We start from the raw sequence: 27179 nt of genomic DNA on the forward strand, positions 1-27179 counted from the left end.
GGAGATCCATCATTCAGGACTAAACCGATCCGTAGCAGCCACAGGAGCTGGAGGAAGAACCGTGTGGGAAATAAGGAGACCAGGACGAGCGAGGGAGGGACAGAGACAGACTGAAAGCAAGACAGGGAAGAAGTCAAGAACTCTGTGCAGATCTGATGGTTCCAGGTGCTCAGGTTAGGATTCAGTGGAGAGCCATCATTCAGGACTAAACCGATGTGTAGCAGCATGCATCAGTCAGTGTCCTGCCAGTACCAGTCTTCCTGGCTCTGCTGTGAAGGAGCTGGTCCAAGACCCGGTGTCCAGTCCCTCCACAGGTAATGAGACCTCCCTGGAAGCTTTGGAAATCAGGAAAACCAGATGAAGGGAGAGATGAGACCCTAACTTGAGAAGGAGATCAGTGAAGAAGAGTTAAGGGTTCAAAGAAAGATGAGCGTACCGGTCAACTACGGCTTCTGTCGCCCCACGGAGCGGAGTTTCACCGGACGCAGCGGATACATGTGTGGATCTCCTTGTGCCGTCAACCGACCAATTGACATCACGGAGAAACGCCGGCGGTAATAGTGTCTTTTTTACACTCACTTCACCTTTGTTTTTGTTTGATATTTGTTTTCTTTCATCTCGGCGGACACACACATGCAGTTCATCCGAATATCCTTACCATCATGTCCCGCCCCTTTACCATACACCATACGAAAAGAAAAAATACAAATGAATTTGACCCTTTTAAAGGATCCTCCACTGTTTTTACAAATGTGATCTAAAAACTTTAAAATATCCTTATTAGAAGAACTATGCCGAACAAAAACCATTCTTTTCCTTAAGTTTTAGAGCCTGTGTTCCTCCATCTTGAAATCACGTAATTGATGATGTCACATGGCCCCAATGCCTGTAAACATCCCATTGCTTTCCTTTGAAGTGAAACATTCAGCCTGCTTTTTAGATCATTTAGCAGCTTTTTATATGATTTAGCAGCTTTTTCAGTCAAAATGACAACTTGTGCTGCTTTTTGTTGCTCCAAATAACCAGGAAAAGTTAAAGATGTTGATGTGACCCTCTTTTGTTTATGGAAGGACAATAAAAACCCGAAAAATAATCTATGACCGCAGGGGGCAACACTTCCAACTCTGCAGTTTCATAGAAGACAATAAAGCAGAGAAAAAGAGCTCTCCTAAGGGACATTTACTCTCCCTGAAACAGTGCGCTGATACGCTCTGGTGGCTGAAGTTAGCAAGTAAATCACGGACTGTTGAAGAGTCACAAATCCTGAGGATAGAAGTCTTTTTTGGGTGGGAGTCCTTCAACACTCCATGATCACTGGCTAACTTCAGCCACCAGAGCGTGTCAGCTCACTGAGCTTTAGTTTTTTGTGGCTACAAAATGGAAAATATGTAGCGTGGGATTTTGAACAAGGTCAAAAGCGAAATTTGACACCTTTGTCCATCTACTTGATAGATATTCAATCATTTTCTAAGCTATTTTCCAGCGGAAAAATAGTGTGTAGATACAGTACGTATATGATATTGGCCCAAAACATGCATCAGAGGTATTTCTGTGTCATTTTAGGATCCGATTTTAAATAAATCAATTCAGTGTTTTCATTCCAGAACGTTAATATCTGCATTTTTCCGTACCTTATCGGTCGATACTGTACTTTGCTGCATATTAATTCCCCACTTCTGTTTTCTTTGGATCTTTTTGTGACGCCATTTTTTGCTCAAGTTGTTTACTTTTCTCGTGTAAATCACACTGCGGCCAAAACCACTGGCAGCTTTGGAGAAGAGTCGACACGTGGGAGTTAAAATTTCCCCCTCGGGGGGTGTTTATAGTTAAGATGATGAGGTTTTGTTTTCATGTACTGATAACTGAGAAGAACACGAGCTGATACGCTGTCACTTCCTCTGGACGTCTTGGAAAGCAAACCATGACTTATTAGACCTTGTGACAACATCTGTAATGTTCTCTCAAATACTGACGTTTGTGGTTTTTTTGGTTGTTTTGCTTTCGGGGGAAAGGAAAAAGACGGCTTTGGCTTCTTTTTTCACCTAAATCTGTAAAGATAAAATGTGAAAAAGTGATATAATCTGCTCCATGTTTATTTGCTGACTTTGATGTGTCGACTCTCTTTGTTTATCCACTGGTTTATATTTTATGAGTTGTAAAGTGGCTCCAGGCTACAGAAGGGTCTGTTAAGCAGATCTGATCAAACCCTAAACGCTGGATCAGAGCTGCCAAACGCTAGATAAGCATGTATAGATAAGACATTGATGTAGAGCTGTGCTCTCATCAACAATAAAGAAGCAGAATGAAGGGTTTAATATGACAGTACTTGTTTTTTATACTCTGATGTTCTCTGCACAACATTTAAGGTTTAAGGGGACTTTAAGTAACCAACAAAAAATGTTAAGTGATGCAGCTTTTGGAACTTTTTATTATCAACTTCACGTCCACAGACGCATCCATTGACCAACACAAACACATGCTTTTTAAATGTAGTGAAAACTACCTGAGTAAAGGTTTGACTCCAGAGCTTTTTACACAGCGGCGTCCTTTTTCATATTTTTTTCTTATTTTGTGTGCTTTTGGTGTAATTTTAGTGTTTTATTGCTATTTTTTTAATCTTTTTTTTGGTAGTTTTTCTAGATCTTTGTTGTCATTTTGTATGTTTTGCTCCTTTTTTGTGTATTTTTGTTGTCCTTTGTATATTTTTTAATTTTTTAATCTCATTTACTGTATTGTTTTTGTCATTTTGTATATCTTTATTTTATTTTGTGTGATTTTGGGGTGGTTTTTGTGTATTTTATTGTTATTTTGTTTATTTGGAAGTATTTATGTGCATTTCTTTTTGGTAAGTTTTCTGCATCTTTGTTGTCAATTTGTATGTTTTCCTCTCATTTTGTGTATTTTTTTTTCTTATTTTGTATGTTTTTGTTGTTTGTCATTTTCTTTCATCAGCAACATCAGCTGTAGAAACATATTGGAGCAGTTTTTTGATGTTACGTGTCTGATGTTACATGTCTGATGTTACATGTCTGATGTTACATGTCTGATGTTACATGTCTGATGTTACATGTCTGATGTTACATGTCTGATGTTGCATGTCTGTGCTTCAGGGCATTTTCTGAAAGAGAAAAAAAGTAAAAAAAACCCAGAATAGCAGCTTGGGTTCCAATGTTTTTACACCCTGACCTCCGTTTTCCTGAATCCTTTCCCTCTCAATTATTCACCACTCACAGTGTGACAGATTCAGCAGCCAATCAGTTTGTACACATTGGCAAAGGATTTTATAATAATGGTGAACTTGGCTGTGGCTAATGACTCCCTGCAGTCCCTATTTATGCTGTAAAGTGTATCAGAGGTGCATCACGTGTCCACGTGACGTCGTCGTATTGTTTTCTAAAGGAAAACAGAGGAAGAAGGAGCTTGATTCCAGATTGTGATTAAAAATCCTTTGAGAATTCCAACAAAACCACAGCATGATTTAACAATAATGGAACATATTTTATTGTTATTATCGTATACCTGCTCACATTCATACATTGACTGGATTTCTACGTGATGACATTCATGCCAGTATTAATTTGAGCATTAATACAGGAAAGAACAAAGGGTTTGTGTGTTTTTGTTGTCATTCTGTATATTTTCTCTTATATGTATGTTTTTATGTAGTATTTTTGTACTTTTTGTATATTTTTTATCATCTTATTGTCATTTTACCTACTGTAAGTATTTTTGGAGGCACCTTGTGTGTTTCTGGTGCAATTTTGTAGTCTTATTATTGAAGTCCGAAATATATTTTTTTTGGTGTTATGTGTTTTCTTTCTATTTTTGTTGTCCTTTTGTATATTTTTCTCCAATTTTATAATTTTTTGTCATTTTGTGTTTTTATTGTTATTTTGTATATTTTGTATGGGTTTTTTAACGTCATTTTGTGTGTTTTTGTTGTGAGTTTTCTGTATTTTTATATTTCTTCACATTTTACTCTCATTTTGTGTGCATCTTATATATTTCTTCTAATTTTGTAAGTTTTTCCTATCATGTGTGTTTTTGGAGTCATATTTAGTCATTTTACTCTCACCTGGCTTATTATTGTTTTCATTTTTTACGTCTTTATGTCATTTTATGTGTTTTACTTTCATTTTGTAAGTTTATGTTGTCATTTTGTGTGCTTTTGTTGGTCTATATTTTGTTGTTTTGTGTGTCTTTGTTGTCCTTTTTTATATCTTTCTCTTACTTTGTACATTTTTGTTGGAATTTTGTGTGTTTTTGGAGTTATTTTTTTCTATTTGACTCTTGTTTTGTGTATTTTTCTTGTCATTATTTTTATCTTTTGCCTATTTTGTATGTTTTGTTGTCCACTGTAAACTTAAGTAACTTTTATATTTAATTTTAGTGCATTAAAATATTAAACCCCATCATTCAATGTTCTTGTGACAAACTCTAGTTGTTTGCAGGTAAATATAATAGTAATACTGTAATCTGTGGGTCCAGATACACAGTTTAATGTGAAGTGATTCAGTGTCAGAATTCTATTATGTGATTTTTGGCAGCTGTGCCTTTTATTTGCTGAGCTTTGATTCCAGAGGCTGATAGACTGGCTCTGATGTCTATTTCTTTATGTGAGGAGGGTTGAGTTGATGTTATCTTTGATACTGACGCACAACAGGCTCCATTAATCTATTCAAGCATATTTCAGAAGGTGGATCGCCCGTTTTTACTTTCAAAGATTATTGTTCCTGTAATGTTTGTTTTCTTCCCCTTCTTTAAATATCTTATTATAATATTATGTTGACTTGATGTGTGTAAGCAGCTGGGACAGAAACAAGAGATGGACTTTTTTCACAGCAGGGGCCACAAAACTGTGATTATCTGATCCGAGTCAGCATTTAGAATAATTTACCGGTATGTCTTTGTTATTTTGTACATTTTTCTATTATTTTTGTTTTTGTTTTTTCTATTATTTTGTCATTTTGTGTCTTTTTGTACATTTTTATCATCTTGTTGTCGTCTATTTGAGTATTTTTGAAGGCGCCTTGTGTGTTTATGGTGTGATTTTGTGTATTTTTTGTTTTGTTTTGTATATTATTTTTTTTATATAATATTTTTTGTCTTTTAGTATATTCTTATTGTCTACCTGAGTATTTTTGTAGGTGCCTTGTGTGTTTTTTGGTGTGATTTTGTTCTTATTGTGCATTTTTTTTTGTATTTTTTATTCCTATTGTGCATTTTTTGTGTGTGTGTATTTTTGAAGGCACCTTGTGTGTTTATGGAGTAACTTTATGTTTTCTGTTGGTTTCTTTTGTGTTTTTTTGTTGTCCTTTTTATGTTTATCTGTAGTTTTTTCTGGATTCATCTTGTCTATTTTTCTGTCATTTTTGGAGTCTGTTTGAAATTTTGTTTTTGTTTTGTATATTTTTCTCATTTTGTATTTTTTTTATTATTCTGTCATTTTGTATTTTTTAAGTATTCTGTCATTTTGTAAATTTTTTTATCATCCTATTCTCATCTACCTGAGTATTTGTGTTGATGCTTTGTGTGTTTTTGGTATGATTTTCTGTATTTTCATTTTTTGGCTTTTTTCGTGTTCTTTTGTGTATTTCTTTCATTTCTATTGTGCATTTTACATTTTTGTTTTTTGTACACACCTTGTGTGTTTATGAAGTAACTTTGTTGTCCTTTTGTGTTTATCTGTAGTTGTGTGTTTTTTGACTCATTTTGTCTCTTTTTCTGTCATTTTTGTGTGTTTACTTCGCACAAAATTAGACCGATAGCATTAGATATCTTTAATTCTGATGCGATAAAGTTGTTTTTTGACCCCTTTTTCAAAGAAGTTGCACTTTTTTCTGGCAAAACCCTGCATTTAATCATTAAAAAAACATGCTTATTTTAGAGCTTATTGGATCTTAGCGTAATGGCAACAATCACCCAGAAAGGAAATGTTCACCCTGCTCAGTTTCATAAAAAATGCAGCCAGTTTGAGATAAAATGAACATGAAATCCTGAAATGGCAGCCAAATTCATCTGGTTCATGTGGTCAGAATGGCTCTGATGATGATGATGATGATGATGATGATGATGATGTCAAGGAAGGGCTGAACAAACAAACAGGGTGGTCCCCTCCCCTCTCTGTGTGAGGGGCCATCAACAGAGAAACAACAATAACAGCTTCTCTAATGACGTGACAGAATCATTAAAGATGATTAACTAAATCCTCATGTTTTGGATAAATATTTCACCTCAGTGAATTTGTATTTATTATAACAATGTGTTAGTCTAGGAACTTATTGTTATCCTGAAACTTCTTCTTATTTTGTGTATTTTTCTGTAATTTTGTTTGCATTTTGTGTGTCTTTTGAGTCGTTTTCTAAATATTTATTGTGGATTTGTGCGTCTTGGGGATTTTTTTGTTTTCATATGTGTTTTTATTTGTGTTTTGTTATTATTTAGTGTGTTCTTGTTGTCATTTTGTATATTTTTCTGTCATTTTGCGTAATTTTGTTTGCATTTTGTCTGTTTTTGGAGTCATTTTATGTATTCATTCATTTTGTATATACGTGTTGGTGTTTTGTGTGTTTTCTGTTTCTAATCTTTTTTTAATCAAAACAACAACGTGTTAGGCTATGAACTTATTGTTATCCTGAATGTTCTTCTTCTGTCATTTTTTTCTGTCATTTTGTTTGCTTTTTGTGTCTTTCGAGTCATTTCCTAAGTTTTAATTGTGGATTTGTGTGTTTGTGTTTGTGTGTGTGTTTTTTGTCATGTTGGGTGTTTTTATAATTTTTTGTGTTTTTGTTATTATTTAGTGTGTTCTTGTTGTCATTTTTTATATTTTTTCTGTCATTTTGTGTAATTTTGTGTGTTTTTGGAGTCATTTTGTGTATTATTCTGTCATTTTGTATATGTGTTGTTGGAGAGTTTAAGAGACTAAATAGCGGTGGATTTAATTGAAAAGGTTATTTATTAAAGTGTATATTTAATGATTATTTACTGTTCAATACTTTTAATTCCTAGTAGGAGATATTTTTCATATTATTTCAATGATGGAAAGATTTTAAAATGTTAAATATGTGATTTTTCAAGGACGGATTGCTCCACTTTTCTGTTGAACTTTTGAATAACGGTGTAACTAATTCTACCTCTGGCTCTGTGGCCCATGATGGATGAAGGATCAGATGACGCTGGCTGCCCTGGTTTACAGGCCTAAAGCTAACGCTATTGCTAGCTCCTGTATTTTAATACTCGCCATATGTTATTGACGTGACTGTGACAGGCCGTGACGCAGAGTCTGGTGTCGAGTATCAACAGCACTGACAGTTTTTTCGTTAATCAGAATCAGCTTTCACTTCACACGTGTTTGCATGTTAAAGTCTTGGTGGAGTCAGAGGAATGTTTGACCTAATGTTTAATGTGTCATTTTTTTTATACCCAACGTATTTTGAACATTTAGCTCATTTTTCTTTAATTAGAGACAGGAATTCATGTAGAACAGCATGTTCTAGGCACTGTTAAAAATGTGTACACATGAAAAATGAATTTAAATGTAAATGTTAAATCTTATTGTAAATGTTAAATCTTATTGTAAATGTTAAATCTTATTGTAAATGTTAAATCTTAATCTAAATGTTAAAAGTTAATAATGATAATGATAATAATAATAATACATTTGATTTAAAAGCGCTTTTTGAGACACTCAGACACTTTACAGCATAAAAACATCAAGAGAATGGTAAATATAAATGTAAATGTTAAATCTAAATGTGAATGTTAAAACTAAATCTAAATGTGAAATGTAAATGTGAAATCAAAATCTAAATGTTGATATAAATGTTAAATCTAAATGTAAATGTGAAATCTAAATGTAAATGTGAAATCTAAATGTAAATGTGAAGTCTAAATGTAAGTGTGAAATCTAAATGTTAAATCTAAATATACATGTTGAAAGTAAATGTAAATGTTAAATCTAAATGTAAATGTTGAATGTAAATGTTAAATCTAAATCTAAATGTTAAATCATTCGCCAAGTGTAAAGATAAATATTTAGAATTGGGCAGGTCAGCGCCTGTCGATCACGAGGACACGAAAACTTTATTATTAGTGTTTTAAAATATGTGATTGCACATTTTACATTATTTTTTGCGTTTTTAAAAAAAAGTATTCACAATTATTTTCATCGTTTACCCATTGAAATTTTGTTCCAATGGGGGAACTAATTTTAGATTTATAAAATCTAAAACTTTAAAGAATAAAAGCTATTTTCACTGGTTTTTGAATAACTTTGTACCTCATTGTTTTCATTCTAATTGTTGATGTTTCTGTCAAAAATGTGTGGTTTGCATTAATATACTGTAGTGGTATTTTGTGATAGGTCTGTGTTTTCAACCCTGTCCTTTCCTGCAGTTCCACTGTAGCCCAGTAGAGGGACTCTGTGATCAGACTGAATGAAAACATGCTCAGAGCTCTTAGTGAAGACAATATTCTCCCACCATTATTTATATTTAACTAAATCCCTCTCACAGAACAGGATTGCTTTTAAAAATAGAAGGAGAGAAGAAACAGGGGCTGAATGTTGACGTGTGAAAAGAAAGCATTAAAATAGAAAATAGTCATTTTCTGTGTGGGGGGGGTTTCCTGTCTGAAGGCTGACATTTGACCCCTTAAAACCACCATGTGAATTGTAAGGATTTCTCCTAAATAAATGGTGACAGCTCTGTTTAAAATAATAAAAAAAACTACATGTAATATTATAAGAATAGAGTTCGATTGTTACAAGAAAAAAAGTCACAATACGAGAATAAAAGAATGTCAAATTTTACGAGAAAAATTTGTGGTCATGACCTCATGTTGGGTCGCCTGAAATGTTTAATAAGAATAAAGTTTGATGATGATTCTTATTGGGCGTCGATTGTAAAGTTGTGCATGCTAAAATAAACGGCAACATTTTGCAACAAACCACGTTTAAAAATACTTATGTGAATTTTTGACCAGATTTACAGCAAGAAATTTGTGATGATTTTTTTCTCGTAAAAATATGTCAAATGTTATAATTAAATATAAATGTTAAGTGTTAAATTTAAATCTATTGTTAAATATTAAATCTAAATTTATTGTTAAATATTAAATATTAAATCTAAATGTTAAATGTTAAATATAAATGTCACAGGTGAAACTAAATATTTAGCTAATATGCAAATTTAGATTTAATGTTTAGATTTAACATTTAGATTTTAACATTTAACATTTACATTTAGATTTAGTATTTAGATCTAAAATTTAGATCTAAAATTTAGATCTAAAATTTAGCATTTAGATTTAACATTTAATTTTAAACGTAACATTTAGATTTAACATTTAACTTTTAGTTTTTACATTGACATTATAGTTTTACAAGAAGAAAAATCCCATATTTGACAAATATTGCTGTATATCTGGTCAAAAGTAACGGAAAAAAAAACATAAGTTTTGTAAACTTAGCTTGTTGCTAAATGTTTCTAAATAGTTGCTGTTTATTTTAGCATGTGCAACTTTACAATCGCGCCCCATTAGTTTTTGGGTTACACTTAGTTACCATTTACTTGTTCTCGCAAGTTTAAAAAAAAAAAAAAATTGTCTTTCAAATAATTTTGTACTTATAAAGGTGAAATTTGTAATTATTGATATTGTGATATATTGCGATGTACATCACATTGTTTAGTATCGGGATATATCGTATGGTAACATGCAAATCGTGGCGATGTATACCGCTGCAAACAACTAAAAAAAACCCAAAACAAAAAGCTGAATTATTTTCATCAGACAACAACATGCTGCTGAAGGTTGAGGATAACCATCAGCTGTTACCATGGTAACGTCTCCCCTCATTTTAAACCTTACATATCAGGCAAGATATCACAAATCAATGCATTGAGTATAAAAATAACATTATGTGTTAGCATGTGTTAGCATGTTAGTAAACAGCGTGGAGAGGGAAAAACCACTTGTGAAAATGAAAGAAGCCATAAGAGGAGAGAGAAAGGGATATTTTTTACCCCTGATCTAATTTTAGCTCAGCCGTGACTTCAAAATAGAAACGACTGCGTAAATATTCATGAACACAGAGGAGATTCTTCTGCTCGGTGGAGCCGAACGAGGGGAGGGAGTAGAGTTAAAACTCCATGTATTCCACCTGAACCTCTATTTTTAGCTGCGTGGTTTTCTCCCTCAGTCTGTTCCCTGTGCTCAGGGAGAAGCTAAAATTAGCCTCATGGAGACTGAAACGTGTTGCCCAAGATAAAAATAGAAGCTAGTCTGTGGTCAGGGATGAGGAGACACCTTTAGTTAGAAGAAGAAGAAGAAGAAGAAGAAGAAGAAGAAGAAGAAGAAGAAGAAGAAGAAGAAGAAGAAGAAGAAGAAGAAGAAGAAGAAGAAGAAGAAGAAGAAGAAGAAGAAGAAGAAGAAGAAGAAGAAGAAGAAGAAGAAGAAGAAGAAGAAAAGTGAAATACATCACATATTATATCATATATTATCTTCACATGGTCAGATACTCTGGATGAAAACAGAAAACAACACATACACAAGAAACATTAAATAAGAGATATTAGTACAGGGTATATATTAACCCTCCTACTATCATCAAATATTACAAAATGTGGTCAATCTAACCTGATGCTTTGTTTATTTGTTGAATACATAAAGCATAAAGCCAAACTTTTAAATTTGAATTAATTTATCATTCTTAACCCAGGTTAAAAACCACTTTAATGAAGTCACTACTTTTTCTTTTTTTTTTTAATTACCCTTGAAGTTAATTAATCTACAGCTCAAGGCCTTTCAGCACGGTGTCATTTTGGTCACAATGCAAATATTTAAACAATATTTATTTTTTTAAATCAAATTTAACCCTCTCCTATTAACACATTTTACCCATGGGGTCAATCTGACCCCAGATATATTTGCATCCAGAAAATGATTTTCAGAAAATTGTTGACCAAGTTTTTGCGTCAGGCACATGTTTTTGTTTATTTGTTGAATACATAAAATAACCCCTCGATAATGAAACCTTGACCTGTTCTCTAGCGCCACCATCAGGACAAAGCTTCAGTTTTAGAGTTAATCTAGCTTGAAAATCTTTCATATAAAACATTTCTAATTTGGGCAGCACATTGAAAATATAGAATCATGAAAATGTTATGTTTTATCAATTGTACCCATCAAAAATTATTTATTTTTTTGTGATAAACATTGAATGGGATCAAATTGCCCCCTTGCAAGTTTGGATTAGTGTGTGAAGTCTAAAAAGTCATCTGTGTGCGTGTCCTCTGTTCCTCTTTGAAAGTTTCTTCTACCCTGACTTTCCTCCTCTCTCTCTCTCTCTCTGGCTGTCTGAGTGTGTGTGTGTGTGTGCGTGTGTGTGCGTGTGTGTGTGTGTGTGTGTGTGTGTGTGTGTGTGTCACATGAATGGAAGGAGAGCTCTGCTTGTTCTTACGTAACATCCATCGTCTTGTACTCATGCAGCATCCGAGCGGGATGAGTAAAGACTGAATGGATGTAGGAACGAGCACGTGGTGCTGATGCAATGACTCTGTGTCTGTGTGAGTTTAACTGAAGTCTGTGAGGGATGAAAGCAATGCTCAAAAACATAAATTCATTCATCTATTTTCCCACGTGTTCAATGTCATTAATTGATGACGCCTAATCAAATTTACATCACCATTCCATCACAAAGTCACTTCTCAGAAAACTTTACAATTCCTTACGATTAGGGATGTAAGATATTAGCTTTTTGCCGATATTAACCGATATATACACACAAACGTCCTCCTCCAGTCTAATTTTAGGTCACATAAATATATCTCCATAGAATGAACAGGTTACGGCTACGTTTAATGTGATGCCTCACTGGATTCATCACATAAATAAACATCATCTGTCAATTTATTCAACTTTAGTAATAGAAAAAGTGCCATAATCAGGGTGTTGAGCGTAGGGGCCCCCTACACTGTGATTTAGATCCCCTACACTGTGATTTAGATCCCCTACACTGTGATTTAGATCCCCTACACTGTGATTTAGATCCCCTACACTGTGATTTAGATCCCCTACGCTGTGATTTAGATCCCCTACGCTGTGATTTAGATCCCCTACGCTGTGATTTTGATCTCCTACGTTGTAATTTTCTGTTGCTTTTTCTTTTATTAATCGATACCATCATAATAATATATACTATCTGTCATCTTTGCTTTTGGTGCAAGAGCACCTCAGAGAATGTAGAACAATGTAATTAGCACCAGTTTATACATCTCTATACATATACGCGTTAAATGAATTCTGTTGCAGTATTTGTTTTAAAAACATGAAGACTGTCTCAGTATTGGTTGCTTACTTCTCTCTGCACTGTTGTGCTAAAGTGTGGATTACTACACAGGATTTCCTCTCCTGTTGGCAAATGGAACTGACAGTCAGTCCTGCCCTCGTCAGCATGGGGGGGGGGTTTGTGGGAAAGTGGAGATGTGGATCAAGGATGAATCGTGCAGGGACTGTTGAGTAGAGGAACTCCTCCTCACCTGAACGCTGAGCTATTCTTAGCCTCACACTCACATGACCCCCACGTCAATACTCTGATGCTAAATTTACACCTGCGGTTCACTGGCAGCCCTTTACTGCCAATATATTTAATACAGATGTCCCCACATGAATGAGCAGAGCATGCTGTCGCTAACTGTGGAGGTCACTGATCACTCACTCACATGTAATTATGATCAGATATGATCCATTCTCAACACCTCCCAGTTTAGAATCCTTTCTTTCTTTATTTCCCCCCATTGTTGGGAGAATAAAACTATGCTGCTGGTTCTTGGACATTTTTACTCAGACATGCAGAATAAAACTGTTCCCACGCTTTGGTCGCAATCATTTTAGGTTTGTTTATACCAGACGGTGGCTCAGAAAACACACAAAATGACTAATAATACATTTACATTTTATTTGTTTGATGGCGCCTTCTTTTAAGTCACCCAAGGTCACCTTGCATAAAAGCATCAACTTACTTTATTGGGTTTGTTATTATTTAGGTTTACAAGGGACAACAAAACGTACAAAGTAGGAGAAATATACAAAATGACAACAAAAATACATAAAATGAAAGTAAAATATTAAAAAATGACTCTAAAAACACCAAAATGAAAATGAAAACTTACAAAATAAGAAAAAGATATTTAAAAAATGACAACAAAATACACAAAAGAGAGGAAATATTAAAAAATATGGCAAAAATACTGAAAAACGACAAAACAACAAAAAACAAAATCGAGAACAACAAAAGCACACAAAATGACATTAAAAAACATACAAAATAAGAGAAAATAGAGGTGTCCCGATCCGATATTGTAATCGGATATCGGTCCGATATCAGCCAGAAAAAAATATCGGATTTGATCAGACTGCATCTAAAATCACAGATATAAGCGCTCCAATAAAATGTTCCGCTGCAGCACTTTTATCCATAGGTGACTGTGGTTCACACTCCAACAAAGTAACCTACTGTTGCTGACTATTGTTCTCTGTTTGAGTAACAAGCCTTTTCTAACATTCCACAATACAAAATAAGTCATAAAAGTATGTGTGATTTGTGCCAATATTGTATCGTATTGATATCGGTATCGACCGATACGCAAGGCTGCAATATCGGTATCATATCGGAAGTGAAAAAGTTGTATCGGGACATCCCTAAGAGAAAATATACAAAATGACGCAACAACAAAAATACAAAATGAAAACAAAAATCACACAAAAAACTACATTCAAAAAAAGAAAAAATCAAAAACACACAAACCATTTGTAGTTTCCTGTGTCAATGCTCTGATTGCTCATTATTCTAATGCTAACATGAATGTTGATCATGTGACCCTCAGATCAGATACAACTTTATTTCTGTGGTTTATCCTGCAGCGCTGCTGTTGTAATTTCAAAGGATTTCACACACACTCACACACACTTTTATCCTTAGAAGAAACATGTTTAACAGCCTTTACTGTATATATTTGATTTATCATCACACTGATATACAGGTTTGTGCCTCTCTCTGACTGACATACAGTATTACTACTTACTGTCAATCTCATCCAATCATATCCTTCTAAGTAATACTGTTTAATTGAATTATGTTACATAAACTAGTAATGGGTGAATGTCAGAACAACATCACTGTGAACGTTTAGCTGCCACAAGCTAAACGTCCCATTATAATAGCAGGGATTCATCTATATATAGCTGTATGGAGGAGGATTAGGGTTTTTTGGAGGGGTTTTTACCATTCCTGACCCATGCATTTTTAAACACGGAAATACAATTATCTCTTCGTACTAATCTCTAACACATTCCTCAGGAAGCCCTCGTTCATGCAGCAGATCCGAAAATGTGGTCATTTTCACGAGTTTCTTCCTCCAGCCGTTCAGAAAACAATTAGGACCAAAAAAAAAAACTAAAAATATTTAAAAAAAAATAAAATAAAATAAAATCAAGACAAATTAAGAAATATTACATTTAAGCAAAAAAAAAAACAAAAACCAAACACCACAAAAAACGATAATAAATAAAATTTTTCTTTTTCTTCCACTGGTGGCTCTGTTTTTTACAGAAGAGGATTAGAGCCAATTTTGAAATTTCTTAAATAAACTCAAAACACAATATTGTGATAAAAGTTGAAGGTTTATTGTGTTAAAGTTGAAGGTATTTGCAGACATATTATTTAAAAAGAAGACAAAAAGAACTTGCCAAGGAAATATCAAAGCGACATGTCAGGAGATCAAAGTAAATTTACTGAAAAAAAGTTGTCTGAATAAATAAAACCTTAAGATATTATGTTCATTTACTAATATAATTAATAATATACCCAATATTAAAATAAATAAATAAAACAACTAATCAGAAGGCGACTCGTCTACCACCTGAGTCCCAGTGACCCAGGACAGTGACAAGCCCTGATGGATGGATTTATATGTTCATGTTTCCCTCTCTCTCTCTGTGTGTGTGTGTGTGTGTGTTTCAGTTTTGATGTGGAGAATGGATTATCTGTGGGACGCAGTCCCCTGGACTCACAGACCAGTCCCAGCTCTGGTCTGGTTCTTCAGGCTCCTTTTCCTCACAGCCAGAGGAGGGAATCCTTCCTCTATCGCTCAGACTCAGACTTTGACCTTTCGCCCAAAGGTCTCCCCAGGAACTCCTCCACCGCCAGTGACCTGTAAGTTATTCACCTTCATCCACCATAACCAACATGGCTTGACTCAGCAAAACAAAACATCCATTTTGAACTTCTCAAACATCCATGGGTGTATGCAGAGGTGAAAGTAACAGATTATTACTCACGTTACTGTAATTCTGTTGCTTTTTGGTTATTTGAGTATCTTTCAAAATCAGTAATTAATGGAAGCCCGGTTCTGCCAAAAAAATAAATAAAAAATCCCCACGGAAAGTCATAATTATGAGTTAAAGTCATAATTATGAGATAGAAAGTCATAAGTATGAAAAAGTCATAGTTATGAGAAATAAAGTCATAATTATGAGAAATGAAGTCATAGTTATGAGAAAGTCATAGTTATGAGAAAGTCATAGTTATGAAAAGAAAGTCGTTATGAAAAGAAAGTCTTGATTATGAAATAGAAAGTCATAATTATGAGAAAGAAAGTCATACCTATGAGAGAGAAATAGTCATAAATATGAGAAAGAAAGACATAAATATGAGAAAGTTTTATGGAGAACTTACTTGAAGTTGTAATTTCCATCAAGTAACAGTACTTGTAGTTGAGTAGAATATACAGTATCAGTACTATTTACGCCTGTGGGTGCGCGACTGGCTTATTTCTAAGTCCTCTCAGTTTGTGACGTAAACGTCTCCTCATCCGTTCTTCATCCATGTGTCTCTGAAGGGAGGAAAGCTTGAAGCACTGGGAGGTCAACTGGTTGTCGTCTCGGTGAGATAATGAAACAAGGATTAGTGAAATGAATCCCACAGCCTGTCCCTAAAGTCCTTGTTTTATTCCCTTCTCACGGCTTCACACCCCACACCTCCACCTTCACCTCCACCTCTCCTGTGACTAAATATCACCTCACCACCAGTGACTCTGTTTAGGATTCCTGACAACACCCAGCTCATTCTCATCCCCATTCCGCATGTAATGCTTCACAAGAGATGGAAGTTAAATGACACACTTCAGTTTTTTTTTTATTGCCTTTACCCACCTCAGTACGTTTCCTCACCAACGTTTTGTCTGGCATGTCTTTGTTTTTTTTATTAAAATACAACTAAAGTTTTCTAAATTCTATCACTGGTCCATCGAGCTGCCATTTTCAGAAAAAAAAAGTGGTGAGGGCATGAACGTTGTTTTCACCTGATAGTTTAATAGGAGCTTTGTAAAATACAAAGAATGATTTAGAACATAAGCAACTGGTGGCTTGCAAAGTAAACGCATAAAAATGACTGCAAAAACACACAAACTGACAGAAAAATGGATCAAACTTAAAATGAACTCCAAAAAACACACATATTTACAAGAAAATACACAAGAGGACAAGAAAAATACGCAAAATTACTCCAAAAAACACAAAAGAAGACATCAAAAACACTTATAAACAACAGAAAAATATACCCAACAACAAAATTACACAGAATAATGACAAAAATACACACAATGAAAACAAAAAGCACACAATGACAACAGAAATACACAAAATGAAAAAAACAAAACAAAATACAGTCAGAAAAATATCCAAAATGAAAACAAAAACACAAAATAACAACAAAAATACAAACAGAATGGCAGAAAAAGTTACAAAATGACTTCAAACACACAAACTCTTTAGCCATTATTCTAATTCTGACATGGATGTTAATAATGTGGCCCTCAGATCAATCAATCACTTGTTTGTTTGGGCCCCGCTGCAATAAAAGATGTGTTAGATCTCTGATCTAAAACATGCAGGACGACACGGTCCAGAATCCATTGAGCTTCAGTATAATTTTAGCTCACTATAAAGTGCAGCTCAGTTTCTTTTATTTTCTTAACAGTGCTGACTTCCTTTGAATTGACCACAGATGGGATTATTTCAATCAAACATCTCATCACTATTTGTTTGTTTGTTTCCCATGTGCAGACATACAGAAGACATGATAGTGACACCGTTCGCTCAGGTGAGTTTCTGAAAACCTTTCCTTCAAACCTTCCATTTGTCTCATGTCCAAACATACAGAGAGACGGAATATGAAAAGCAAACATGTGAAATAAAGTCCAGATGGTGTGAGACTCAGGCCATACTGCTCAGTGGGAACATCCCTTCATTCTCACAGTGGCTCTAGCATCACGCCAGGGTTGCCTGGCTCATGCGTGGGCAGTGCGTCACACTCGTGCTCATTTTACACAGCTCCAAAAAAAATAAAAAAGGAGGGAAAAAAAGATGCCAAATCATGTTGAGTAAAATTATCATTCTGATCAGGCTGAAGTCAGCTCAGAACATCCGTGGGATTTCTTTACATGATGATGTCATCATAACATTAACTGTGATGAGAAAGGGATGTTCCTGTGTAGCAGAATGAGGTGCTCTCTAGTGCACACATGTCAAAGTCGAGGCCCGGGGGCCAAATTCGGCCCTTTAGAGCAATGGTTCCCAACCTTTCTCTTGTCATGACCCCATTTTTATATATACATACAATATGCACCAGCTCAGATATTTTTATACTGCTTTTTATTTGAACTAGATTTATATTTGAGAAAGTGAAAGTAGAGAAATCAGTTGTTAGAGAATGTATGTGGTGTTTTAATTGGAAAAATGATTATTGTTATTTAACGTCTTTGAGCTTTCTGCCTCTTCCTGTGCTTTATATCTATTTCTGCGCTATTATTGTTTTGTATATCATTGTGTATATTGAGCTGGATCCTCTCCAAAATTGGTTGGAATATTCCCTTATGTAAGGTCTATTTTTGGTTTAAGTTTTGTCAAAATTTGTTAAATTCTTGTTGACATAATTCTGCTAACAATCAAATAATCTTACCATTACTTCGGTTTGGTTAGACAGACAATACTTGTCTCCAAAAACCTACATTTTGCCACAAAGATCTTGTTTCTACATCTAAAAACACTAAAGTTATGGTAAAATTTTAATTTGAAATATGCATGGTGGCCATATTGGATCTTGCTCCGAGCACAATTTAAGGTATTCTGAGATATATTATTGAATTCCTCGCCGCTGAAGTCATGCTTCTATGTCAGTTAGAACAAGAGTTAGGACAAAATATCCAAATAGGCAATATGAATGGCGGCCATCTTGGATTTTCTTGGTTTTGAGTGGGAACCATTGGTTTGTCAGTGTGGATCCCATTAAAATTGGATGCAGTATACTGCCTGGCTAGTACATTTAGTATTTGTTGCATTTTTCACAGGTCCTGGCCAGCCTGAGGACCGTACGAGGAAACTTTGCCATCATAACTGGCCAACAAGACCGCGCTGCCAGCAAGTAGGTTTTTCAAAATAAAAGCTGTTTTTGGCTTTAAAGCTCCAACAAATATCCCTTCTTCTTTAACTCATTTCTTCTGGTTGACCCCTCACTACAGGACGAGGTCTTCTGCCACTAACCCCCCCTCCATGTGCAACACCAGCCTCGCAGGTCAGTGAAAGTCATCAATATCACAGCCTAAAAAATCTTCTATTACTATGAAATTATTATTATTAATATTTTCATGCCGTTTTGAAATGTCAGTTAGTGAATCCGATAAAACATGAAGTATCTGAGGGTCTCAAAGAGTTATCAGCTCAAAACTGTTGGAAACCAGTGGGACCAATCAGCTGTGTCAAGTGTTGCAGCCAAAATCATATTCATAAATATAAATCAAAGCCAAGCAACTAAACGATGCAAAACAACATAAGAATCAAGAAAATTTCCCCGCTGGTTCTCTAGACTGATATACAGTATATATACACAAAATGACTTGAAAAAGACACACATAATTACAGTAAAATGCACAGAAAGACAGAAAAAATACACAGAATGACTCCAAAAACACAAAAGACAACAGAAATGCACATAAACAACAGAAAATTACACAAACTAACTACAAAAATACACACAAAAATCTACAAAATGGCAACAGAAATACACAAAATGACAACAAAAACATACAGAATGACAACAAAAATAAACAGAATGACCGAACAATTTGCAAGATCACAACAAAAATGCACAAAATGAACACAAAAATACACAAAATGACAACAGAAATGCACAAAATGACAGAAAAATTTACATATGGACAACAAAACTACATAAACTGGCTTTTATTATTATTAACAATAATAATAATAATAATATTAATAATAATGCATCAATTTTATATTGCGCTTTTATGGACACTCAAAGTCACTTTACAGAATGAAGGCATTATTCTTTCACTCCACGCTTTGTGGTGGTAAGCTACTATTGTAGCCACAGCTGCCCTTGGGCAGACTGACGGAAGCGAGGCTGCCATAGTGCGCCATCGGCCCCTCCGACCACCACCAACACTCACTCACGCACTACATTCATACTAGGCAATGCTGTTGAAGTGTCTTGCCCAAGGACACAATGACAGATACCACTGGGGTGACTGTCCCCCACTGTGGCCCCTGGAATTCTCAGTGGTCTCCATCCAACTACTAACCAGGCCCAGACCTGCTTATCTTCACAGATCTAACGGGATCAGGCAATGACAGGCTGGTATGGCTACGCTGAGGCGGCAATGATACACGGTGGAGGTTACATGCTAGCTAATCACTGCTTTTGTGCAAATGACTTTCATGATTTGGCCACAGAGAATAATGTTCTTATAAATATAAGCAGATACTATACATGGCTCTTGAACAGTAATAATTAGAAACTTAAGGCTTAAGAACAAGTATAACATCTTGGTTCTTTAAGACATGCAAACTCCATATGGTTCTTGGCTGTACCCTCTTTGTAGATGAATTAATAATTAATTGTGATATCTTGTGTACTGTTTGTTGCACAGAGGAGCCTCACCAGCAGTTGGCCATTGAGACCCTGGATGAGTTGGATTGGTGTCTGGAGCAGCTGGAGACGCTGAAAACACGGCACTCTGTCAGCGAAATGGCCTCCAACAAGGTATTAGTTAGTGTTTGATGTTAGGGAGCCATTTATATGACAGAGGGGAAAGTACCCTCAATAGCTGTGTTTCCACTATAGATACGCAAAATCTAAATAGCCCAATAAAAACCTGAAACACATTTCATTCCCACATTTGGTAGATTTTCAGAAACCCTCCATTGTGCTAATGACAAAACTTCCTGTTAACTTCAAAACTAGAGCCCTGTTTACAAACGTGTTAAAAACTAATGGAAGACAAGAAGAGATTCTTTCTTTATAAAAAGATGGGTGTTTGATTTTTAGCTTGAAGCCGGTCCCAGTACCATTTTACTTTCGGCTCGCAATGCATCATTGGACGGTTGAGTATGACTAATATAGCAGTATGAGTAGTAAGTTAGTGTGACATTTCAAACACAGCCCTAAAGCACACTAAATAAAAGAAAAATACACAGAAGACAGAAAAATATGCAAAACTACAACAAGACAAATACACAAAATGACTTAAAAAATGCACAAATGATTCCAGAAATACAAAAAATAACTCTAAAGACACATAAAATAACAGAAAAATACACACGATTATGGAGAAATAACACAATAGGACAATGAAAATACACAAAATAACTCTGAATATCAACTTGTGATCATTTGATCCATAAAACTCATGTATACACATTTCAGAAATCCCGAAGATTCCATATTGCCCTCCATTGTGCTACTGACAAGACTTCCTGGTAACTTCAAAACAAAAGTTAAAGATCATTCCTTCTCTTTTATTTGAGTCTTATTTTAAATACATTTAACAGACAAAAACAAATGCAACTATTTCAACACACAACATGCAAACATCTCAAATCTTTTTGCAAAAAAATTAAATCCTTGTTGGTAGAGATGGACGATATTAATATCATCGGCCGATATTTGCCATTAAATGTAATAACGGTATGAGGTTTTCCACCTAAAAAAATTAATATGGTAATTTATGCATTACTGAAGTTGAATTAGTTTTCAAATGTTGCAAAGATTATGTAAAATAGGGTTAACTGGTTAATTCCATGGAGATATATTGTGCGATCCTCAACACTTTGAGTGAAAAGGATGAATAGACTGTCTCCCCTAGTCAACAGAGCATTATGGAAGATTCTCATTCCATGAATGAGCGAGACGGTTTCATGCATGCAAATAGGAAGCAAGACGAGCCCTTCCCCCACTCGTGTGCAGAAAAATGTGAATGAGTCGAGAGCTGAGGATGAAAACGGAATCCCCCAATGTATCCCTGTTCTGTGCATCCCACCCCCCCCACCCTCCCCCTTTCCCCTTCCCCCTTCCCCCCTCCCTCTCCCGTAGCTCCAGCATTGGCTCGCCCACACAGCGTACACGTGCTCCTAATACAAACACATATTGCACATTTGCCTGTTTCTTCCTGCAATCTCATACATTTATTCCTGCACTCCTCACTCACTCACTTGGCAACTGCTGGAGTTTCAATGTTGGGGACCACATCCTGACCCCGACACCCCTACACCCTATGCACTCACCCTCCACCCTATATTGGTGCAAATCAGTCAATGAGTGATCACGGCCAGGAAGAGAAGATAATTCCCACTTGTGTTTGTTAGGTTACACATGGACTGTGCATTATGTCTGAAGAGCTGATAAGGAACCTGTAGAACTTCTGTGTAAAACTGCTATGGGGTACTGAATATAAAAATATTATGAACATGTAGCTAATTTTCCATTCATTTGAGACAGAAATTCATATAAAACAGCATGCTCTACTGTTAAAAATATGTACACATGAAAAATAAATCTAAATGTAAATGTTAAATATATAAATTATGTAAATGTTAAATCTAAATATGAATGGTAAATATAAATAGTAAATATAAATCTAAATGTTAAATCTAAATGTATATGTTAAATCTAAATATAGATTTAAATCTAAATGTTAGCATCTTCGACAGGCACTAACCAGCCCACTTTGTATAATTTCAAAACATTTAGCTTTACACTTGGTGACTGATTTAAGATTTAGGTTTACATTTACATTTACATTTAGATTTAACATATACAGTTAATGTGCTTTATGTGTGAAGGGCTTCTGTGTAAAACTGATATGGGGTGCCAAAAAAGCAGACATATGTTGAACATTTAGCACATTTATGTTTAACTTTTGCATTTAGGTTTAACATTTACCTTTAGACTTATTTGGCTTACATGTTTACACATTTTTGACAATGATATAGAACATGCTGTTTTACATGAATTTGTCTCAAATGAAAGGAAAATTAGCTAAATGTGAGCTAAAGGTTCAAAATATTTAGATTTAACATTTAGATTTAGATTTAACATTTAGATTTACATTTAACATTTAGATTTACATTTACATTTAACATTTAGAATTACACTTAACATTTAGATTTAACTTTTACATTTAGATTTATTTTTCATGTGTACACGTTTTAAACAGTGATATAGAACATGCTGTTGTACATGAATTTCTGTCTCAAATGAAAGAAAAATGAGCTAAAAGTTCAAAATGTGTCGACTATGAAACAGTGACAGAGTTTTTACATTTATTCAGCATCCCATAAACTGCTACTAAAGTACTTTTACCAAGTATGGGCAACAACATTGAGCATTAGCATGAACATGAACATGAATGGTGGCAATTATCGTGAATATTTAGTATTTTACATCATAACTAAAAAACCGTGACTGAATTTGGCTTGAAACTATCTTGATGTACATCTACTTCATTCATCTTTTACAGGTTTTTTCTTTTTTATGGTGCATGATGTGCCCTTGTTGTTTTTGGATCCCCCCCCCCCCCCCCCCCCCCACACACACACACACACACACACACAATATTTGCACTCCAACCCATCCATTGAATGGCTTTCCTTCATATTCTCTTCAAACTTGGTGCACATGTATCCCAGTCTCAGCCTCCAGACCTCGGCCCCTCCCACTCAGGGTATCCTCCGACCAATCACAACCCTCTGTTCGCCTTGACGCCAACCGGTTGGCTGCTATTTTGGGCTCTTTTTGGAAGGAGGCGTGGATTAGCGTGCTTTCCTTTTTCTCTCTGTTTACACACACATAGTGTGAATGAGGTAGAGGTAAGGAGGGGAGAGCCTGGCTTTTCTCGCCTTGCATCCTTCCATCCTGCAGCATTCTCTCATCCATCGATGGATTCTTCGTATTCTTTTTTTAATGTAGATTAGTGAAAGCTTCCTAACGCGTGGACTGTCTGCTTGCAGTGGCTTTTGCACAGGCAAACAGTATAGGAGCACAAACTGTTCCTGCTGCCAGAACAACTGGGAACTCCCTGCACTTTTATTTCATTTTTTATTTTTTATTTTTTGCTTCCCATGCCTGACTTTGCGCTGAAATGCCAGAAGTGAATAATCGCATCTCTGTGTCGTGGATGTTCATTCAGGTAAGAGGAGATGAGGGAGTGAGTGGAAGGGAGGGAGGGAGGAGGGGGAGAGTCTGCTCTGCACGATGGCCACATGTTGCTTGTTTAGTGATTATTTTTGTCATATTGTGATATTATCAGCTTTTCCTTCCTTTGTTTCTGCTCATCTGTCAACATGGTTCGATTATTAGTTATTTAAAATAACTGTGCAGGTGAGTCAATACAAGGGTTTTGAGCTCCGTGCGTGTGATTATATACAGTATATATATTTTTTTCTATTTATTTCATAGATCAGTGGTTCCAAAACTTAACATTTATATTTAGCTTTTACATTTAGATTTAACATTTAGATTTGCACGTCATTTAAAATAATTGTGCAGGTGATTCAATACAAGGGAAGAGTGTATATATATATATATATATATATATATATATATATATATATATATATATATATATATTGATTTCATAGATGTTTGTGCATGTGTGTTTTTCTTCAGTTCAAGAGGATGCTGAACCGAGAGCTGAGTCAGCTGTCAGAAACCAGCCGCTCAGGGAACCAAGTGTCTGAGTTCATCTCCAGCACGTTTCTAGGTGAGTCTTTGTTTCTAAAGTGCAACTCTAAACTCTACTGTATTGTTTTGAAGATTGTTTTATTTTTCTCTGCTGTCCTGAATAAAAATTAATTGTTTTTTCTATCTTCATCTCTTCTTTTTTTTCTTCTTATTTTTTTCTCTTTTTCCTTCTTTTGTCTTTTTTCTCTTTCTTTTTTTTTTTCTTTTTTTCTTTTCTTTTCTTTTTCTCTCTTTCTACCTTTATCTGACAGAAAAACAACATGACATGGACATCATGTCTCCCCCGCCCGCCAAGGAGAAGGACAAGAAGAAACGTCCCATGTCTCAGATCAGCGGTGTGAAAAAGGCCACTCACAGCCCAGGCCTCGCCCATTCAACAATCCCTCGCTTTGGGGTGAACGCTAGCCAGGAAGGACTCTTGGCAAAGGTGTGAGCGCTAGTAACGCTAGTAACGCTCTTTATGCTTTTCTTTAAGTCTTTTTTCTTCTGCCGTGCAAACACTTAATGTGCTTTAATTATTATACTTTCAGGAGCTCGAGGACATCAACCGATGGGGTATTGACATCTTTAAACTCTCAGAGTATTCTGGGAACCGCCCTCTGACGGTCACCATGTACACCATCTTTCAGGTAATTATACATCATATGATGTTTAGATATCGTTAAAGCTGCTGGAGACGATCATTTTTTGTCAGATAAAGACATTGACCCTCATTTATCAACTGTTCGTACGTTCAAATCTGAGCAAAAGACGTGCGTTCGACCAAATTCACGTAAACTTCAGTATTTATCAATTGTGACGTGAGTGTACGCTACGATCAGATCTCACATCAGGTCTGACCTCGTGTATGATATTATGTGTGAATTTGTGGTTCAACACAAGTTCCTTAAACTTTTACAAATGCGCTGCAGTAATCAGTAATGTGATAAATTATTGGTGAAATTGGCTGAAGGCATAATAAACACACACAAAGGACAACATTTAGTCATCTTCAGAGCGTTTCGATTGTTAATTTCTCTTAATGTTATATTCATTGCCTAAAGCGTGTGGATAACTGAGGCCGATGTAAACGTCATATCCGTGTGTGTCTCCAGGATCTCTCTTGTGAAGTTGTTCTCAGTGCACACAGGAGGGCAGACTTCACCTGCTAGGTAGCTGATCCTCTTCCACAGAGCGTTTAAATTTTCTTTTTTTATGTCCAGTTTTCACACGTTCAAAAAGCACATCTTTGTTTTGCTCCTCCTCAGATCAAAAGCTTCTTTTCTTGTTTGACCTCACTGGGCGGAGCCTCCGAAACTAGATGCCGTAACATGTTAATGATGATCAAATTCAGCCGCCACATTTATCAACACCGGATTATTTGTATACTGGGATTGGTCAGATATGAATGTTTCATGAATCACACGTTGGTCCTGTCGTACAACCAAATGTGAACTTAAATTTACACCCGTTTTAACACAAAGGTTGATAAATTAGGGCCATTGTTTATGCCTCATAGATCAATATATCGACAGCAACGATGTAAAAAGTGAATCCAATGACTTATCAAAGCCAGTTAATGACTTGGACTGACCCATTGCTCCTCCTGCTGCAGGAACGTGACCTCCTGAAGTCCTTCAAGATTCCAGTAGACACCTTCATTACCTTCATGATGACTCTGGAGGATCATTACCACTCCGACGTGGCCTACCACAACAATATCCACGCTGCCGACGTGGTCCAGTCCACACACGTGTTGCTGTCCACGCCTGCATTGGAGGTAGGTCGTCGCTGATAGAAACAAAAACACACGAAAACACCTCGTCTGATGTAACAGGTGTTTTACTATGTTTTCTTCTATTTTTTTTAAACTAGGCTGTGTTCACTGATCTGGAAATCCTCGCCGCTCTGTTTGCCAGCGCCATTCACGATGTGGATCACCCTGGAGTTTCCAATCAGTTTCTCATCAACACCAGTGAGTCTGTTTAACAGTTTGTAGCTTAGGGTCACCATATGTCCACATTTACCTGGACTTGTCCTCTTTCTACGTCTTGTCCGGACCGGCCGGTCGGATTTGATAGATAAATGAAAATGGTTTAAACGTGTTTCTGGTCTAAACATTGTCTTTCTGCACGTCCTCAGACTCAGAGTTGGCGCTGATGTACAATGACTCTTCGGTGCTGGAGAATCACCACTTGGCCGTTGGTTTTAAGCTTCTGCAGGAGGACCACTGTGACATCTTTGGGAACCTCAGCAAGAAGCAGAGACAGTCGCTCCGAAAAATGGTCATCGACATGGTAAGACGAGCCTGGAGTTCAAAGGGTCATTTTATGTCTTTTCAGCAAATGTATTCATCTCATCAAACTAAAAATTTACAGTGTGTCTATTCAATAATAAATAATAAAATTCTGAATTTTTTTAAACCGAAGTGCGTGGAAACTCCTAAAAATGTGTTGTAATGAACCCAAAATCTTCTTGCAGGTGCTGGCCACTGATATGTCCAAACACATGAACTTATTGGCCGACCTCAAAACAATGGTGGAGACCAAGAAAGTCACCAGTCTTGGAGTCTTGCTCCTGGACAACTATTCCGATCGGATACAAGTAAGAACTGCTTTTAATGAGATTTTTCACTTTAATGCATTTCGTTCTCCGATATTCGAACGTTTCTTCATCCTGTGCAGGTTCTTCAGAACATGGTTCACTGTGCGGACCTTAGTAACCCAACCAAACCTCTGGAGCTGTACCGTAACTGGACCGATCGCATCATGGTGGAGTTTTTCACTCAGGGAGACAGGGAGCGAGACAGAGGCATGGAGATCAGCCCTATGTGTGACAAGCACAACGCCTCCATCGAGAAGAACCAGGTAAAAGACCCTTCATCCATCCTTCCATCTAATGCTGTGCGATATAACAATATATATCATAGTGAGATGTAAAAACATATACCATATGATATAACCCTCTAATGTTTATATCTCTAATTTAATGTGTGTGGTCTTGGTCCCATATATATATATATAAACTTACACAAACACTGATACTCTGTGTAATATTCTCTGCACTAGACCTTTACACTGTGATGGAAATGATCTATATCTTG

At 35.8% G+C, this 27179-nt stretch overlaps 1 protein-coding gene across 5 annotated transcripts in view; it reads left to right on the forward strand.

Moving 5' to 3' along the window:
- Nucleotides 1-27179, forward strand: part of pde4ca (phosphodiesterase 4C, cAMP-specific a) — a 60889-nt gene that overhangs the window by 30819 nt on the left and 2891 nt on the right. For 3 of the 5 annotated variants that reach the window (XM_028472183.1, XM_028472184.1, XM_028472186.1), the window contains 13 exons: nt 15020-15211; nt 17122-17158; nt 18405-18478; nt 18576-18628; nt 20007-20119; nt 24023-24116; nt 24349-24524; nt 24628-24726; nt 25692-25856; nt 25952-26051; nt 26219-26373; nt 26558-26680; nt 26761-26943. In XM_028472183.1, coding sequence (XP_028327984.1) covers nt 15020-15211; nt 17122-17158; nt 18405-18478; nt 18576-18628; nt 20007-20119; nt 24023-24116; nt 24349-24524; nt 24628-24726; nt 25692-25856; nt 25952-26051; nt 26219-26373; nt 26558-26680; nt 26761-26943 — 1564 coding nt within the window. Of the gene's footprint in view, nt 555-15019; nt 15212-17121; nt 17159-18404; nt 18479-18575; nt 18629-20006; nt 20120-23483; nt 23544-24022; nt 24117-24348; nt 24525-24627; nt 24727-25691; nt 25857-25951; nt 26052-26218; nt 26374-26557; nt 26681-26760; nt 26944-27179 lie in introns of those variants that run through there. The other 2 variants (XM_028472185.1, XM_028472187.1) reach the window with 2 other exon arrangements.

The sequence above is a fragment of the Gouania willdenowi genome, chromosome 17 (assembly GCF_900634775.1).
Source record: "Gouania willdenowi chromosome 17, fGouWil2.1, whole genome shotgun sequence".
Lineage (NCBI taxonomy): Eukaryota > Metazoa > Chordata > Actinopteri > Blenniiformes > Gobiesocidae > Gouania > Gouania willdenowi.